General features: G+C 38.3%; 1 protein-coding gene across 2 annotated transcripts; it reads left to right on the forward strand.

Annotated features, from left to right (window-relative positions):
• Positions 1–2,700: 2,700 nt before the first annotated feature.
• LOC122973265 (immunoglobulin kappa light chain-like) lies at positions 2,701–10,080 on the forward strand. 2 transcript variants are annotated; one of them, XM_044340668.1, is made up of 5 exons: positions 2,701–2,895; positions 3,025–3,735; positions 3,852–3,971; positions 9,322–9,365; positions 9,498–10,080. In XM_044340668.1, exons 1-5 carry the CDS (start codon positions 2,841–2,843, stop codon positions 9,609–9,611), a joined length of 1,044 nt encoding a protein of 347 aa, XP_044196603.1. In that variant the 5' UTR covers positions 2,701–2,840; the 3' UTR covers positions 9,612–10,080. The 2 variants fall into 2 exon arrangements, 1 of the variants encoding a protein (XP_044196603.1); XR_006399969.1 differs by lacking the exons at positions 2,701–2,895; positions 3,025–3,735; positions 3,852–3,971 and adding an exon at positions 7,629–9,008 and having other exon boundaries at positions 9,120–9,365; positions 9,498–9,552.
• Positions 10,081–18,836: the final 8,756 nt, after the last annotated feature.

The raw sequence follows: 18,836 nt of genomic DNA on the forward strand, positions 1-18,836 counted from the left end.
TGTAGAAAAAGAAAAATAATTAGTGTTTTTTATGTAAGGGTGTTTCCACTCTCACAAAGATATCTCTTGAGCCAAATCCACTTAAAAGAAAATTCCGGTTTATTTCAACTTGATGTATTCTCTTTAAATGTGGTTATTGTGGCTCTATGTGTCATGCTAATTTTGCTCTCTCCAGCTCTGTTATAGAGATTCAGGGATTTCACAAAGACATCTGTCATTGGGACAAACTGCTGAGACTCCTTCAGCTTTCCAAATAAACTGTTTCTCAGTCTGAACGAAAGTAAAAAAAAAAAGAAACTATCCACCTGTAGTAACCATAATGGTTAACTGCATAGAGAACAGAGACAGAGTGCACCGCATCATACTCTGAAAACCCCGCCCACCGGAGAGCAAAACAGTCGGCGCCACAATATGCAACCAAGGGCCACTTTGAGCTTCAAAACCACTCTTCAGAAATCAGTGGGTGACGTCACAGTAACTACGTCCACATTTTTATACAGTCTATGGTCTCTACAGTGCTGGCCAAAAATGGACACAAATGAATCCTAAGTGCTGATTCTTTTCCAGGTTCAATATTTACCAGACCTACTGGTACTTACTGTATCCAGGAAGTACTAGTAGCCATGTAAACACTAACAAAAGCCCTCACTGCCAGCGATCAAAGTGGAAACACTGCAACATTAAATAGTGCTAAAACTCACTTGAGAGCTGTGTAAAATAGTTCAGTTGTTAGGCAGTGCAGGTTTCCCCCTCTTACTTACTAGTTGTGTTATTAGTACTAAAAACCTGTACACTTGACTCCACTCGACTTGACTGCTGATACCACTGATACTGTACAGACTTGCTGCCTTCGACACATCCTGTACATGCTGATGTGTTGTCTGCTCATGGAGAGTCAGACACAGTTTATTCACCTGATGTTTTGCATTTTGATTGAAATGTCTTTATTTTCTCCAAAATATTTCTCTAAGTAAATAAAAAAAATTAACTGAAGTAATAAAATATCAGCAACATGTCCCACTCTGCAGAAAAAGTTTTCCTCTCCACTCTTCAGGAGAACAGTGACTTCAGGAACAGCAGCAGTTTCTCTGAGGTAACCGTTACTGTACGTTGTCTTTCCTGGCGGCCCTGTTGCCTTTCTGCCTCCATTCTTCGTATTTCCTCTTTCAGTTCTTGTAACTCCTCTCTGGGGCAGCTGTGAATCAGGAGGTGAAGTGAGTCATCCACTAATTAGAAGGTTGGTTGGTCAATGCCCAGCTTCTCCAGTCCGCATGTCAAAGTGTTCTTGGGCAAGATACTGAACCCCAAATTACTCCCAATAGTTGCCATCATTGTGTGAGTGTGTGTGTATGAATGGGTTAGCATTAGAAGCATTGTAGAGAGCTTTAGATATAAAAGTGTTCAGTAGACTTGAAAAGCATTTTATAAGTGCACTCATTTACCACCTGTGTACTCTGGCTCAAATAAATACAGTTGGCCAGTCAAAGTGAAATGACTCACAGTTGTCCTCATAATAGTCCACCAGATAATCTGTCATTGCATTTAGTTGTTTTAGTTTCTTTACAGTCTAACCGCAGTGAAAGTCAGACTCATACATATAAACAAATTGATGCGTGTGGATGAATATTCAAGAGCTATTTTCTTATATATGCATGGGTTTTTTATGGTACAGTTGCACAGATGAGGCCAAAAACGCTCAGCAGTTCAGGAATATCTTGCCAATAATTCTATGGTAGGAGACCCTTGCAGGTAAATAAAATTTTGTAATGTCAAGTAACAACTAAGGAGTAATACAATAGTTATAATTTCCAACTACTGATTTTATGCTGGGAGAAAATGATGATTAATAATCTGTCCACTAAATTGGACAGCATGCATCGCTGGCTATATTTCAACTACAATTCATACTATTACTGCGACTTTGTTGTTCTTGAAAATACTTAATCTGCAGTAACTTTTTTGGCTATAAATCAATTGATTTGTGTTATTAGAACGTAAACTTGCAGTTTTGAGGGGGCTGAGGATGCTGAGGGGGTTGAGGATCCTGAGGATGCTGAAGGGTTGCCTGGCACCTCTACAGAATGTCTGGATTAGTAAAGAAGGATCTTCTTCATTTCAAGTCATCTGTAACTCATGCTAATAAATACAGTAAGAGAGAGGGCAGAGGCTGAGGAGTCAGGAACAAGGTTCAACATTTTTTGCATTGCATTGAACAGCATTAGAATATGTTAAAACATTAGTTTAGCAACGTAATCTTTTTGCAAATACTTTATTTTTTGTAGTGTTGACCAGAATCATATCTTTAGCTCACATTAGGTAATAAGTCAGAGCCTCTGTAGTGTTTTTAAGGCTCCAGCTATGATTGTTTGAGCGGTTGCTTAAAAAAGGATTGCTGAAGTTTTCCTGGATGTTTTGTGACATTTCCAGTGGTTGTAACGTAGGTGCTTTTGACCGTTATCATTGTCTGTGAATCCAGAGTGCAGTGTTGTTTCTCCAGATTACAGCTTGTATCAAGTATGGATGAATTGCACAAAATGATTTTTGTTACCTGTTTATTATCAAATATTGAGCATAAATGGACTCCACTGTGTCTTATTACTGCTGTGTTTACATTGGATATAGTGGCTGTTTATTTGTCAGTGATTTCAAATCTAATGCAAAGATGAGGAGCCTTTATCTTCCTCGTATATCTCTCACCATTACAATCATAGGTGGCAGTGAACATGTGATCCTGTTTCCTATACAGTGTCACTTCAGATTGGCCAATCAAACGCAGTCTTGTCTATGAGGAGTGGAGAAAAGTAAATGATCTTTTCATTTCACACGGCAAGTTGAACACGATGACATCTCCAGTGTTTGCTTTCTATCTCACATTTCTGTTCTTGGGGAAAATGGGTGAGTTACGTGTTTGTGATTCCAACTTTTATCTGTTAGAGTTGTTAGTTTTCAAATATTAACTGATTATGTTGAATTCTATCACATTCAATTAACTATACATTTACTTTGTCTCTTATTTCACTTCAGCTCAGATGACTCATCTGAAATTCTCCTCATCTGTTCATCAAGACAGTGGTTTTATATCAGCTAATGTTGGTGATGAGAAGACTTTGCAATGTTACTATGAAGGTGATGTTTTTGCAAAGCTTTACTGGTATAAACAAACTCTGGGACAGAAACCAAGGCTCATCTCTACCTTCTATAAATATAAGGTGAACAGCACGTTTCATGATGAATTCAAGAACAATTCAGGCTTCACGCTGGAAACTGAGAACAATAAAAATCACTTGAAGATCAAAGATTTGCACATTTCAGACTCAGCTACTTACTACTGCGTTAGTTGCTATTTAAACAAGTTAGAATTTTTGGAGGGCACTACTCTCAATGTAAAGGGTTCAGGTTTGAACATCCAAGCTTTGGTCCATCAGTCGGCATCTGAGAGCATCCAGCCAGGAGGCTCTGTGACTCTGAACTGTACAGTACACACTGGGACCTGTGATGATGGAGAACACAGTGTTTACTGGTTCAAAAACTCTCAAGAATCTCATCCAGGAGTCATTTACACACATGGAGGCAGGAATGATCAGTGTGAGAGGAACAACGACACACAAACACACACCTGTGTCTACAACTTGCCAATGAAGAGTTTGGATTTTTCTCATACTGGGACCTACTATTGTGCTGTCGCCTCATGTGGACAGATACTGTTTGGAGACGGGACCAAGCTGGACTTTGAGTGTAAGTAACTTTTTAGGAGATGTTGTCCCATTTGATACAGTCTTAGTCCCTCATTAAGCTAAGGATAAAAACTGAAAACATACTGAAAGCTCTGTTTCTGGTGTCTGACTCTGCAGATGAGGTGGACTCTCTTGTCTTGGTGTATTTCCTGAGTGGAGCTTTGGCATTCACCACCATCCTCAGTGTTTTATTGGCTTTCTACAAGATGAACAAGAGCAATAGCTGCCAATCTGCAGGTAACTGTTTATATCTGACAGCTTGTATTCACTGAACATGACTTTTGAATAAAAAACCTTTTCTGTGTTTCACAACCAGAGTCTCAGGCAAGAATTTCAGCTCCCTCCACAGTCAATGCGAAGGTGAATAACTTTAAATTAATTCTTGAATTGCAGCAAATATCCTTTTTTAACATTCAGTACAACAATACATTTCTTTTTAGGAAATTGTTTTAGAATAATATCATAATAATTAATACTTTGTTACCAGGGTTACAAAGCTGCAGAAAACCTGTATTATGCTGCTTTAAGTGTGAATCTGACCAACAGACGAAGAAGACAGAACCAAACCTGGAGTGAATGTGTGTACTACAGCGTAAAGTAGTAGAACTGGACATGTTTCATTTGTACTTTGTGCATAAGACATTATGTTGTAGTGTCTCTTTGAAGGTGTAACATGGATTTAGTTTTTAAATTTGAAAGAAAGTGTTTTATAACTTCTTAAATCTCTTGCTCTGCTTTGGTATTTTTAGAATACTCTATTTTTTGTGTGGTCTGAATCAGAATATCTGCACAATGTTACTTTGTTTTGTGCAAATAAACTGTGTATCTAAGTTTATATTTAGTACATACTGTATGAATATAATGATTTTTTGTGTCTTAACCAGTGAATTTAAAAGGTTGGTTTGATCAATGCTGTAGAAGTTACTTGTGGGCTTTTAGGATCAAGATTGTGTTGAACTTTTGTGTTTTATCCTCATTGTTTTTTTAACCAACTCATGTATGTGTTCTTGAACTGTGTGTACATTTTATATTAATAATCAAATAAACATCATCTAACTTTAACCATGAGACAATATGTGTGCGTGTGTTCAATCCTTGATAAGAGTAACTTGTGTTTCTTCATGCAAGAGTGAGGGTGTTGTTGCAGCAATGGCACCATGTTTATCATAAAAAGCATGTGTTTGATCTCAACCACCCCACTGAGTGGGTGAGTGATGAAACTTAATTGTTCTGGTACCAAAAATAAAATGGCACAGGAAGACTATTAGTTTACAATATTACTGTTCATGTCAAAATGAGAGTTGCAGTTGTGCCTTTATTAAAGACTTTCTAATTCATAGTAACAAATAAACATGACACCTTTGATATTTTACATCTATCTGAAGTATTTGATAACCGATATTATTCCAGAAGGAAATTAGTTGGCAGTGTGGGCACAAAATTGAAAATAAATGATAAGGCCATACACATCACCAGATCCGAGAGCAGATCCCAGCGCTCTCACTGCCTGCAGAAGGAAGAAAAGGATTTCTTCACAAAGGCACAGATAATTTCTCTGCCCCGCTCTTCTTCAACAAAGTCGACTCTGCTGTTTTCTCTGCCATGCCACCGAGGATCAGCTTGTCATGAAACCCGCCGACAGAGCGCGAGGATGGCCCTGTCAGCATCCGAGCTGAGGAACCGAGCTGGACCAAAGACGGACTGAAACACACACCCTGCTTGCTTTCTGAAGCGACCAAGTAAGAGGTTTAAGTCTGGGCAGAGACAGTGTTAGATTGTGTGTTGTTGGTTTTAGCTTTTTAAGCTTTATTGCTCATGTTTGTTGTTTTGAATTGACGGACCACTGAGTCCCTTTGAGCTGCTTTACTCTGAGGAGTATTTGAAGTTTGCTGCATGTTTAGTTGTGTTCATCACGTGAGTGAGAAAGTTAGTTGCTTTGTCGATCAGAAATCAAACAATGTGCATTACAGACTGCCGTCTGTACACATGCTCTCTGTGGAAAAAGAAACCGCTCCCCCTCCCCCCCCAACGGTTGCTTTTCTTCCTTCTCGTGTTACTAACACACGCACGCACACATATATACGCACACACATCTTCTTACACATCTGACTATCAGATAGCGTGGGACACAGCGCTGCTCTGCCCCTCATTATCTACCATCAGATAAGTGTCTTTTACACAGAAGTGGGTGAGTTTAGAGACGCCAACTTGTAGGCGGTGCCATCTTGCTATTGTTCTAACCAAAACACTGTGGTCACTTCCACCATTTGGTTCTCGCGTGATGTGACTTCCTCCCATAGTCATGTCCGCCATCTGAACTCACACACCACATCATCACGTCGCCATCTTGCCACACACACACACAAATACACACGCTCCCGCTCTCGTTTTCTCTGTACATAGATGTATGTTTGCTTATGTTGAATTAGATTTTAAGATAGTGATTTATTGATCAAGTCATCTGCTTACTTTGTCAACTCTGCTATTGTTTAATAAACACTTTTATATCTTCAAAGAGAAGCCTTTTGTCCTTACTGTGTTTATATATTGTGAGAAATAGCTGATTGAGAGAGTCAGAGCTCGAATTCAAACCTTCTTTGTTCACCTGTGAATGTTGATATCCCTCAGATATTAACATTCTAGGTGAACTCTTTTGTTTGGTTATTGGTCCCTGATGGTGCCCCGTAATTATTAATTCATATTAATAATTTTATGAATTTTTATAATGAACAATTATCTCTGCTAATTATTAATTATTTATAATAACCAGCCGTGCTCCTCGCAGATCCAAAAGTTGGTGTCCTCGTATGAGGCTCTCTAACAGTTGGTGCTAAGTATTATTAATTAATATGAATAATTTCTTGATTTTCATTTTTATACTTATCTCTGATAATTATGAATTATTACTAATAACCAAACACACTCCTGTCAGATCCAACAGTGCTTTGTTGCAGCTGTTAGACTTGGAAGAATAGCAACCCTCAGGTTTCACATTGTTTAACCAGGTTTAATTATCCAAATCATATAGTGATGTGTTGTAAGACTATTTCATTTATATAAATTATTTGTCCTTGTCTGACCTTGAAGATGGCCTAGTAGCCTGCAGCCAGGATGTTGACTGCACCTCATTAAATGTCCACAGATGTCACTAATGAGAAGGAATTTCTGATTCCTACATACAGAAACTTTAATTAAACTGAGGAATAAAAAAATGTCTTGAAACAGATACAGAACACTGGGAAATATAATTAAACAATAAAAAGTTTGAGTATTGCCTCACCTTTTAGTAGATTCAGACCATTCATGATATAGACATTGCTAACAAAAACAAACTGTCAGTCTCACATTTTGTTCCATACTTCAGCTTGATCATAAACTGCTGTTTTCGCATTTCTTCCTCAAGTAGTGTAAAGTTACGGCAGGTAGCACAGCATGAAGGACAGTAGTAGAAAGGCATTGAGTAGTAATTTTTTTGCAAATACTTTATTTTTTTTGTAGTGTTGACCAGAATCATATCTTTAGCTCACATTAGGTAATAAGTCAGAGCCTCTGTAGTCTTTTTAAGGCTCCAGCTATGATTGTTTAAGCGGTTGTTTAGAAAGAATTTTCAGCTGAAGTTTTCCTGGATGTTTTGTGACATTTCCAGTGGTTGTAACGTAGGTGCTTTTGACCGTCATCATCATCTGTGAATCCAGTTCCACATAACAGACTGTAAAAAACCTTTTACACTACAATCACATCATTTTTGTCACAACTAGGGGGACACATCTATTTGTCCTTCCTCACCATTTCTGGGTTTCAGTGACTCTAACACATTTTCTTGCTCTCTGCCTCTCTCATGATGTACTGGATCTCCACACTAATGCAGACACAGCCGAATCGTTGTCACATAAAAATGAAATTGCATAGAGCCTGAATCAACATTGTGATCTTATTTTCATTAATCATGCAGCCAATCATATCTAGTATGTATATTGTAGAAAAATCTCTCTTAAATACAGCACAGAGTGCAGTGTTGTTTCTCCAGATTACAGCTTTAACAATGTATCATGTATGGATGAATTGCTCAAATTAGTTTTTGTTACCTGTTTATTATCAAATATTGAGCATAAATGGACTCCACTGTGTTTTATTACTGCTGTGTTTATATTGGATATTTCTTGGTTGTTTATTTTTCAGTGATTTCAAATCAAATCAAAGACGAGCCTTTATGTTCTTCATATGTCTCTCACCATGTGAATCTTCTCAAAAAACAAGCACATGTGGCAGTGAACACGTGATCATGTTTCCTATACAGTGTCACTTCAGATTGGCCAATCAAAAGCAGTCTTGTCTATGAGGAGTGGAGAAAAGTAAATGATCTTTTCATTTCACACGGCAAGTTGAACATGATGACATCTCCAGTGTTTGCTTTCTATCTCACATGTCTGTTCTTGGGGAAAATGGGTGAGTTACGTGTTTGTGATTCCAACTTTTATCTGTTAGAGTTGTTAGTTTTCAAATATTTACTGATTACGTTGAATTCTATCACATTCAATATTTTTTTTGTCTCTTATTTCACTTCAGCTCAGGTGACTCATCTGAAATTCTCCTCATCTGTTCGTCAAGACAGTGGTTTTATATCAGCTAATGTTGGTGATGACACGACTTTGCAGTGTTCCTGTGAAGATGTTGTTGCAAAGCTTTACTGGTATAAACAAACTCTGGGACAGAAACCAAGGCTCATCTCCACCTTCCAAAAATATGAGGTAATCAGCACGTTTCATGATGAATTCAAGAACAATCCTCGCTTCAAACTGGATACTGAAAACGGTAAAAATAACTTGAGGATCACAGATTTGCACATTTCAGACTCAGCTACTTACTACTGCGTTAGTAGCTATTTAAACAAGTTAGAATTCTTGGAGGGCACTAGTCTCAATGTAAAGGGTTCAGGTTTGAACATCCAAGCTTCGGTCCATCAGTCGGCATCTGAGAGCATCCGGCCAGGAGGCTCTGTGACTCTGAACTGTACAGTACACACTGGGACCTGTGTTGATGGAGAACATAGTGTGTACTGGTTCAAAAACTCTGAAGAATCTCAACCAGGAATCATTTACACACATGGAGGCAGGAATGATCAGTGTGAGAGGAAGAGCAACACACAAACACACACCTGTATCTACAACTTGCCAATGAAGAGTCTGAATCTTTCTCATGCTGGGACCTACTACTGTGCTGTCGCCTCATGTGGACAGATACTGTTTGGAGACAGGACCAAGCTGGACTTTGAGCGTAAGTAACTTTTTAGGAGACGTTGTCCCTTTTGATACAGTCTTACTCCCTCATCAAGCTTAAGATAAAAACATGCTGAAAGCTCTGTTTCTGATATCTGGCTCTCGGTAGATGGTGCGGACTCTTGTCTTGTCTTGGTGTATTTCTTGAGTGGAGCTTTGGTGTTCACCACCATCCTCAGTGTTTTATTGGCTTTCTACAAGATGAACAAGAGCAGCAGCTGCCAATCTGCAGGTAACTGTTTATATCTGACAGCTTGTATTCACTGAACATGACTTTTGAATAAAAAACTTTTTCTGTGTTTCACAACCAGAGTCTCAAGCAAGAATTTCAGCTCCCTCTACAGTCAATGCGAAGGTGAATGATAACTGTATTCATTAATTCTTGAATTACAGCTAATATCCTTTTTTAACATTCAGTACAACAATACATTTCTTTTTAGGAAATTGTTTTAGAATAATATCATACTGATATATACTTTGTTACCAGGGTTACAAAGACGCAGAAAACCTGTATTACGCTGCTTTAAGTGTGAATCTGACCAACAGACGAAGAAGACAGAACCAAACCTGGAGTGAATGTGTGTACTACAGCGTAAAGTAGTAGAACTGGACATGTTTCATTTGTACTTTGTGCATAAGACATTATGTTGTAGTGTCTCTTTGAAGGTGTAACATGGATTTAGTTTTTAAATTTGAAAGAAAGTGTTTTATAACTTCTTAAATCTCTTGCTCTGCTTTGGTATTTTTAGAATACTCTATTTTTTGTGTGGTCTGAATCAGAATATCTGCACAATGTTACTTTGTTTTGTGCAAATAAACTGTGTATCTAAGTTTATATTTAGTACATACTGTATGAATATAATGATTTTTTGTGTCTTAACCAGTGAATGTAAAAGGTTGGTTTGATCAATGCTGTAGAAGTTACTTGTGGGCTTTTAGGATCAAGATTGTGTTGAACTTTTGTGTTTTATCCTCATTGTTTTTTTAACCAACTCATGTATGTGTTCTTGAACTGTGTGTACATTTTATATTAATAATCAAATAAACATCATCTAACTTTAACCATGAGACAATATGTGTGCGTGTGTTCAATCCTTGATAAGAGTAACTTGTGTTTCTTCATGCAAGAGTGAGGGTGTTGTTGCAGCAATGGCACCATGTTTATCATAAAAAGCATGTGTTTGATCTCAACCACCCCACTGAGTGGGTGAGTGATGAAACTTAATTGTTCTGGTACCAAAAATAAAATGGCACAGGAAGACTATTAGTTTACAATATTACTGTTCATGTCAAAATGAGAGTTGCAGTTGTGCCTTTATTAAAGACTTTCTAATTCATAGTAACAAATAAACATGACACCTTTGATATTTTACATCTATCTGAAGTATTTGATAACCGATATTATTCCAGAAGGAAATTAGTTGGCAGTGTGGGCACAAAATTGAAAATAAATGATAAGGCCATACACATCACCAGATCCGAGAGCAGATCCCAGCGCTCTCACTGCCTGCAGAAGGAAGAAAAGGATTTCTTCACAAAGGCACAGATAATTTCTCTGCCCCGCTCTTCTTCAACAAAGTCGACTCTGCTGTTTTCTCTGCCATGCCACCGAGGATCAGCTTGTCATGAAACCCGCCGACAGAGCGCGAGGATGGCCCTGTCAGCATCCGAGCTGAGGAACCGAGCTGGACCAAAGACGGACTGAAACACACACCCTGCTTGCTTTCTGAAGCGACCAAGTAAGAGGTTTAAGTCTGGGCAGAGACAGTGTTAGATTGTGTGTTGTTGGTTTTAGCTTTTTAAGCTTTATTGCTCATGTTTGTTGTTTTGAATTGACGGACCACTGAGTCCCTTTGAGCTGCTTTACTCTGAGGAGTATTTGAAGTTTGCTGCATGTTTAGTTGTGTTCATCACGTGAGTGAGAAAGTTAGTTGCTTTGTCGATCAGAAATCAAACAATGTGCATTACAGACTGCCGTCTGTACACATGCTCTCTGTGGAAAAAGAAACCGCTCCCCCTCCCCCCCCAACGGTTGCTTTTCTTCCTTCTCGTGTTACTAACACACGCACGCACACATATATACGCACACACATCTTCTTACACATCTGACTATCAGATAGCGTGGGACACAGCGCTGCTCTGCCCCTCATTATCTACCATCAGATAAGTGTCTTTTACACAGAAGTGGGTGAGTTTAGAGACACCAACTTGTAGGCGGTGCCATCTTGCTATTGTTCTAACCAAAACACTGTGGTCACTTCCACCATTTGGTTCTCGCGTGATGTGACTTCCTCCCATAGTCATGTCCGCCATCTGAACTCACACACCACATCATCACGTCGCCATCTTGCCACACACACACACAAATACACATGCTCCCGCTCTCGTTTTCTCTGTACATAGATGTATGTTTGCTTATGTAGAATTAGATTTTAAGATAGTGATTTATTGATCAAGTCATCTGCTTACTTTGTCAACTCTGCTATTGTTTAATAAACACTTTTATATCTTTAAAGACAAGCCTTTTGTCCTTACTGTGTTTATATATTGTGAGAAATAGCTGATTGAGAGAGTCAGAGCTCGAATTCAAACCTTCTTTTTTCACCTGTGAATGTTGATATCCCTCAAATATTAACATTCTAGGTGAACTCTTTTATGAGACTACCTTATTGTTTGGTTATTGGTCCCAGATAGTGCCTCGTAATTATTAATTCATATTAATAATTTTATGAATTTTTATAATGAACAATTATCTCTGCTTATTATTCATTATTTGTAATAACCAGCCGTGCTCTTCGCAGATCCAAAAGTTGGTGTCCTCGTATGAGGCTCTCTAACAGTTGGTGCCAAGTATTATTAATTAATATGAATAATTTCTTGATTTTCATTTTTATACTTATCTCTGATAATTATGAATTATTACTAATAACCAAACACACTCCTGTCAGACTCAACAGTGCTTTGTTGCAGCTGTTAGACTTAGAATAGCAACCCTCAGGTTTCACATTGTTTAACCAGGTTTAATTATCAAAATCATATAGTGATGTGTTGTAAGACTATTTCATTTATATAAATTATTTGTCCTTGTCTGACCTTGAAGATGGCCTAGTAGCCTGCAGCCAGGATGTTGACTGAATCTCATTAAACGTCCACAGATGTCACTAATGAGAAGGAATTTCTGATTCCTACATACAGAAACTTTAATTAAACTGAGGAATACAATAATGTCTTGAAACAGATACAGAACACTGGGAAAAATAATTAAACAATAAAAAGTTTAAGTATTGCCTCACCTTTTAGTAGATTCAGACAGTTCATGATAAAGACATTGCTAACAAAAACAAACTGTCAGTCTCACATTTTGTTCCATACTTCAGCTTGATCATAAACTGCTGTTTTCGCATTTCTTCTTCAAGTAGTGTAAAGTTACGGCAGGTAGCACTGAGTAGTAATTTTTTGCAAATACTTTATTTTTTTTGTAGTGTTGACCAGAATCATATCTTTAGCTCACATTAGGTAATAAGTCAGAGCCTCTGTAGTCTTTTTAAGGCTCCAGCTATGATTGTTTAAGCGGTTGTTTAAAGAGAATTTTCAGCTGAAGTTTTCCTGGATGTTTTGTGACATTTCCAGTGGTTGTAACGTAGGTGCTTTTGACTGTCATCATCATCTGTGAATCCAGTTCCACATCACATTATTATTGTCACAACCAGGGGGGACACATCTATTTTTCCTTCCTCACCATTTCTCGGTTTCAGTGACTCAGAGAGCAACATTTTTCTGCTCTCTGCCTCTCTCATGATGTACTGGATCTCCACACTAATGCATTTTCTTGCTCTCTGCCTCTCTCATGATGTACTGGATCTCCACACTAATGCAGACACAGCCGAATCATTGTCTCATAAAAATGAGATTGCATAGAGCCTAAATCAACATTGTTATCTTATTTTCATTAATCACGCAGCCAATCATATCTAGTATGTATATTGTAGAAAAATGTCTCTTAAATACAGCACAGAGTGCAGTGTTGATTCTCCAGATTACAGCTTTAACAATGTATCAAGTATGGATGAATTGCTCAAATTAGTTTTTGTTACCTGTTTATTATCAAATATTGAGCATAAATGGACTCCGCTGTGTCTTATTACTGCTGTGTTTATATTGGATATTTCTTGGTTGTTTATTTTTCAGTGATTTCAAATCAAATCAAAGACGAGCCTTTATGTTCTTCATATGTCTCTCACCATGTGAATCTTCTCAAAAAACAAGCACATGTGGCAGTGAACACGTGATCATGTTTCCTATACAGTGTCACTTCAGATTGGCCAATCAAACGCAGTCTTGTCTATGAGGAGTGGAGAAAAGTAAATGATCTTTTCATTTCATACGGCAAGTTGAACACGATGACATCTCCAGTGTTTGCTTTCTATCTCACATGTCTGTTCTTGGGGAAAATGGGTGAGTTACGTGTTTGTGATTCCAACTTTTATCTGTTAGAGTTGTTAGTTTTCAAATATTTACTGATTACGTTGAATTCTATCACATTCAATACTTTTTTTGTCTCTTATTTCACTTCAGCTCAGGTGACTCATCTGAAATTCTCCTCCTCTGTTCATCAAGACAGTGGTTTTATATCAGCTAATGTTGGTGATGAGACGACTTTGCAGTGTTTCTGTGAAGATGTTGTTGCAAAGCTTTACTGGTATAAACAAACTCTGGGACAGAAACCAAGGCTCATCTCCACCTTCCAAAAATATGAGGTAATCAGCACGTTTCATGATGAATTCAAGAACAATCCTCGCTTCAAACTGGATACTGAAAATGGTAAAAATAACTTGAGGATCACAGATTTGCACATTTCAGACTCAGCTACTTACTACTGCGTTAGTAGCTATTTAAACAAGTTAGAATTTTTGGAGGGCACTACTCTCAGTGTAAAGGGTTCAGGTTTGAACATCCAAGCTTTGGTCCATCAGTCGGCATCTGAGAGCATCCGGCCAGGAGGCTCTGTGACTCTGAACTGTACAGTACACACTGGGACCTGTGTTGATGGAGAACATAGTGTTTACTGGTTCAAAAACTCTCAAGAATCTCATCCAGGAATCATTTACACACATGGAGGCAGGAATGATCAGTGTGAGAGGAACAGCAACACACAAACACACACCTGTGTCTACAACTTGCCAATGAAGAGTCTGAATCTTTCTCATGCTGGGACCTACTACTGTGCTGTCGCCTCATGTGGACAGATACTGTTTGGAGACAGGACCAAGCTGGACTTTGAGCGTAAGTAACTTTTTAGGAGACGTTGTCCCTTTTGATACAGTCTTACTCCCTCATCAAGCTTAAGATAAAAACATGCTGAAAGCTCTGTTTCTGATATCTGGCTCTCGGTAGATGGTGCGGACTCTTGTCTTGTCTTGGTGTATTTCTTGAGTGGAGCTTTGGCGTTCACCACCATCCTCAGTGTTTTATTGGCTTTGTCAGTGTACAAGATGAAGAAGAGAAACAGCTGCCAGTCAGGTACAGGCAAATGATTCTGCTTGTTAACAGCTTGTATTCACTGAATTTGGCTTTTGAATAAAAGAACATTTTCTTTTTCACAATCAGAGCCTCATAATGGATTTGCAGCTCCGTCCACAGCAGATGCAGAGGTGAATGCAGTTTTGATTAACTGTTGAATTGCTATTTAACCACTTTTTTATAGCACAACAATTAATTGTGTTGTGGACATTGTTTTAATTGCAGTGTGATTTACTTTTATATATTTTGTTAGCAGGATAACCAAGACTCAGACAACCTCCATTATGCTGCTTTAAATGCAAATGTGGCAAACAGATCAAGAGGAGTGAGGAACAACTCCAAGAATGAATGTGTGTACTCCAGTGTAAAGATGTAGGACTTGTGAATAAGGTTTCTTAGAATCTTGTTTATTGTGTATTGTAGTCTTAGATAAAGGTCTACATAAAGGAGTGCCTCGTGATCTGCAGTCAAAAGATGAGATTCTCTGTATTTTGGTAGGGTTTAGTAATTTGCACATTCAGGACTCTCTAGTCTCTTTGTTGCTTGTCAGTGTGCTTTAAAGTTTATCTACAGGATGTCTGCTCTTTTCTTAAAAAAAACATGTATCTCGAATCATATTCATATGTTATATATATTATGAAAAATCATATTCTTTTTGCTATTACAAAAGTACATTTAGAAGGCCAGATTCATTTATGCTGTACAACAAGCTACTGTTTGGTTATGAGGAACATGACGGGAAAAAAATGGTATTATTTGTGTTTTATCTTCAATGAGTTTTAACCTGATTAACTGCATTGTAATGTTTCATGAACGTTTTGTGTCAGTAATGATGAAATAAATCTAACCATGGAACACTTGAGACAATGTTTGCGTTATGTTTAAGCTCTGATAGTGGTACCTCTGGCTCGTGGTGCTTTGTGTACTGGATAAAGCATATGGCTGATCTCACTCGTCCCTGGCCAGGTGCAGATACCGACACACATTCTCCCCACTGTGCTGGATGGACAAAAAGAAAAAAGACAAAGTAGTCTTAACAATTGATGACAGCTCTCTTCTAATACAACTGCTGTTGTGGTTGCTGAAAATTGTTTAGGGTGCAAATTTAAACTGAATGAATGTTCATAAAATGTAAAAGCTGAGTGGCTCAGTGATGGAGGAATCTAGTAAAAATGTTAACCATTACAAATATTTACTGAATGTTAACTAATGTCAGAACCCAAGTACAACTGGAACCATATTTTGTTTCCAAAGAAGTAGAAAAAGGCTCTTACCACACAGTGACAAAGGTCAAAATCTCAACAAATTAGTAAAAATGTAATTTAAAATTCTCATGCTGTTGTTTTTTAATAGCCAATGTATTGTAACATTTGGCCCATTGACTGCAGTACAATATATTACAGTCATCTGGCAGACACTTTTTTCAAGCACACCTTAGATTTTCCCATACATGTACATTGCGAGCAACTTGGATTTCAGTGTCTTAAGGAGCACCTGTCACCAGCTTCTACCAGTTGAGCTACAAGCGACACTAATATAATGTTTTTGTCAAATACAACTTTAGTTGGTCATTTTGTCTTTCTGTTTTTGATCATATTTATTTATTATAAGCTGTTTGCACTCATCATTTTGGTTTCAAAGTAAAATGGCACACAGAGATTTTCAACTGACTTTATGTCCAAGTTTTTTGATCTGACTGATGAGCTCAGACAGCACCTGGGAAAGGCCAAGATATCCAAACAACTGGCGTTCTTTCTGAAAACATGAGGCCCTACAACTTCATTCTACTAATAATGTGGTTACAGTAAAGTCTGTCTGAATTCCAGTCACTCTGAGACCTGTTGACCCTTATCTCTAATCTTTTTTGCTTTGTATCTCTTTTAGGCTTTGTGGTTTTCAGCAGGATGTAGAAGTCTTTGTACTCTCACATACATGCTCCTTAAGATAAAGACCCCCTCAACATCCCATAATTGTGCAGTCCATTTCAGGTAACATGTATGGAAACTGCAATACTGCTGTCCACTTGAAATACTACTTAAAATATAACTGATAGCAAAAGACAGAACAACAAAGTAAAAGCAAATAAAAGCAGATATTTAAAAGTATATTTCAACCAGAATGATGTAAAAAAAAAAAAAATCCTAGATTTTATAATCAAATGTGATAAAAAAAAAGAGATCCAATTTAAATTCAACTTAACACGAGTCAATGAAAATAAGATCTACAACAGATTCTACTTACAAGATTAAACTGTCCTGATGAGGGTGATTTATAAGACAAAATCCTGTTCAACCTCACCATCGTGGTATCTATTCATACAGATTGCTTTGGTTTCAGGTTGAACACATGCAACATGTGACAGTTTAACTGTGAGTGGTGTATGGTTTTGAGTCTCAATCAGTGGAGGTAGGAGATACTGGGTGCTGTGCTGTTGTGGAGTCTGATGACTGATGGCACAAAGAGCCCCCTAAGCACTTAGAGGCACGTGGCTGGATGAATCTGTGGCTGAACGTGCTCCTGAGCTGCCTCAGCTCAACATAGAGAGGATGAGAGTGGTGGTCCATGGTAGTTTTCAGCTTCCTTCTCATCCTCCTCTCTGTTACTGCCTCCACACTGTCCAGTTCCATCCCCACCACAGAGCTGGCCTTCCTCACCAGCTTGCCCAGTTTGTTGGCACCACAAGTCCCTTTGCCACCACCCCAGCACACCACAGCAAAGAAGATAACACTGGCCACTACAGACCAGTAGAACATCCGTAGCAGCCTAGTGCACACATTGAAGGACCTGAGCCTCCTCAGAAAGAACAGCCTGCTCTGTCAACACTGAGCCCTCTACAGGCCCTCTAGTTTGTTGGTGAGTTGCACCCCTAGGAACTTGTAGGTGTCCACCATCTCCATCCCCGACTTATGACGACAGGGGTTCTTTCTGTGCCGGAAGTCCACCACCAGCTCCTTGGTTTTCCCAGTGTTGAGCTGAGGGTGTCTGCTGTCAAAGCATAAGTCAGAGGTGTAGAGGGTGAACAAAAATGGTGACAGTAGTTCCTTGGGGTGCGCCAGTGTTGCTCGTCACCATGTCTGACAAGCAGCCTTGCAGCCTTTCATACTGCGGTCTGTTGGTGAGGTAGTCTGTAATCCAGGCCACAAGGTCCTGGTCCACAGCCCAGACCATAGAAATGGTCATAGACGTCAAGCGGTGTGCAAATGGTGTGACTGTACAGGGCCTTGCACCTTTTATGGCCTCACAATACAGTTAGTTTTTAACCAAACATACTTCAAAGCAAATTTTCTATCTGTCCAGTGAAAATAAATGTCACATAAAGAGACCTGCATACAGAGCAAGTCTATGTAACGGACTAGCTAATCAGGCTCATACTGCTCTCTGAACAAATTTTTCACAAATGCAAGAGTTGGACAAAATGTTTGGATTACTTTTTAATCTGATGAAATGTGTGAAATGGAGGATACTGATCTCCAAAGGCACTGACTCAGTAACTCGCTGAGCACATCTGAATCTCCATACATAAACCTACAGGACCTGTTCCAAGAGCTGAGGATACTCAGAGAGATCACTCCAAAGGGAACAACTACAGCACATCAAACCCTCCGTTTCCTCAAGCATCAGATAAACATTTCCAACAGTGAGATTGCATTCAGAATTCTTCTGACAATCCCGGCGAAGGTGGCATTGAGAGAATGCCACCTTCAAGAATGACAAGTTTTATATATAGAAACAACGTCTGACTTACTCAAGAGACAACGCACAGTGAGATCAATTTCTACTGAAGTCGCTAAAGTCTTCCTTTTTTGCAGTCAAAAATCATATCCAAGTATAATTAGGGGGGAAATGTATTCAATTATTTTCTATGTACATTTGACCTTTAATTTATTGTCCAAATCTGTCTTTTTGCAGCAGTACAGATGACAGTCATGTGTTCCCTGGTCTACAGCGCGGCAAGAATATTGTCAAGTATGAAGAAACTGCTCAAAATATTAGTAATAGTATTATTAGTAATAGTAATTATTAATTACTTGTTTATTGATATCTATGTCTGGCATCTTAAGGTAGTTATTAATAATCACGTCTTCCTAATAAAGATCAGTTCACTGCCAGAGGCTGAGCATGGCTGAACTCCACTATATGTTTTTATTAATGTTACATTACCTTGAAACCAAACAATGGTTAATTAATCAATATATTATCTCCTTATGACTGAAACCAAGCAGACTATGGATAATAAACTAATTTTACCAAACCAAATATTAAACAAACCTATAAAGTCCTGTCAGTTAGATCAGTATGAATACAT

Source organism: Thunnus albacares, chromosome 22, assembly GCF_914725855.1.
Source record: "Thunnus albacares chromosome 22, fThuAlb1.1, whole genome shotgun sequence".
In the NCBI taxonomy this organism is placed as follows: Eukaryota; Metazoa; Chordata; class Actinopteri; order Scombriformes; family Scombridae; genus Thunnus; species Thunnus albacares.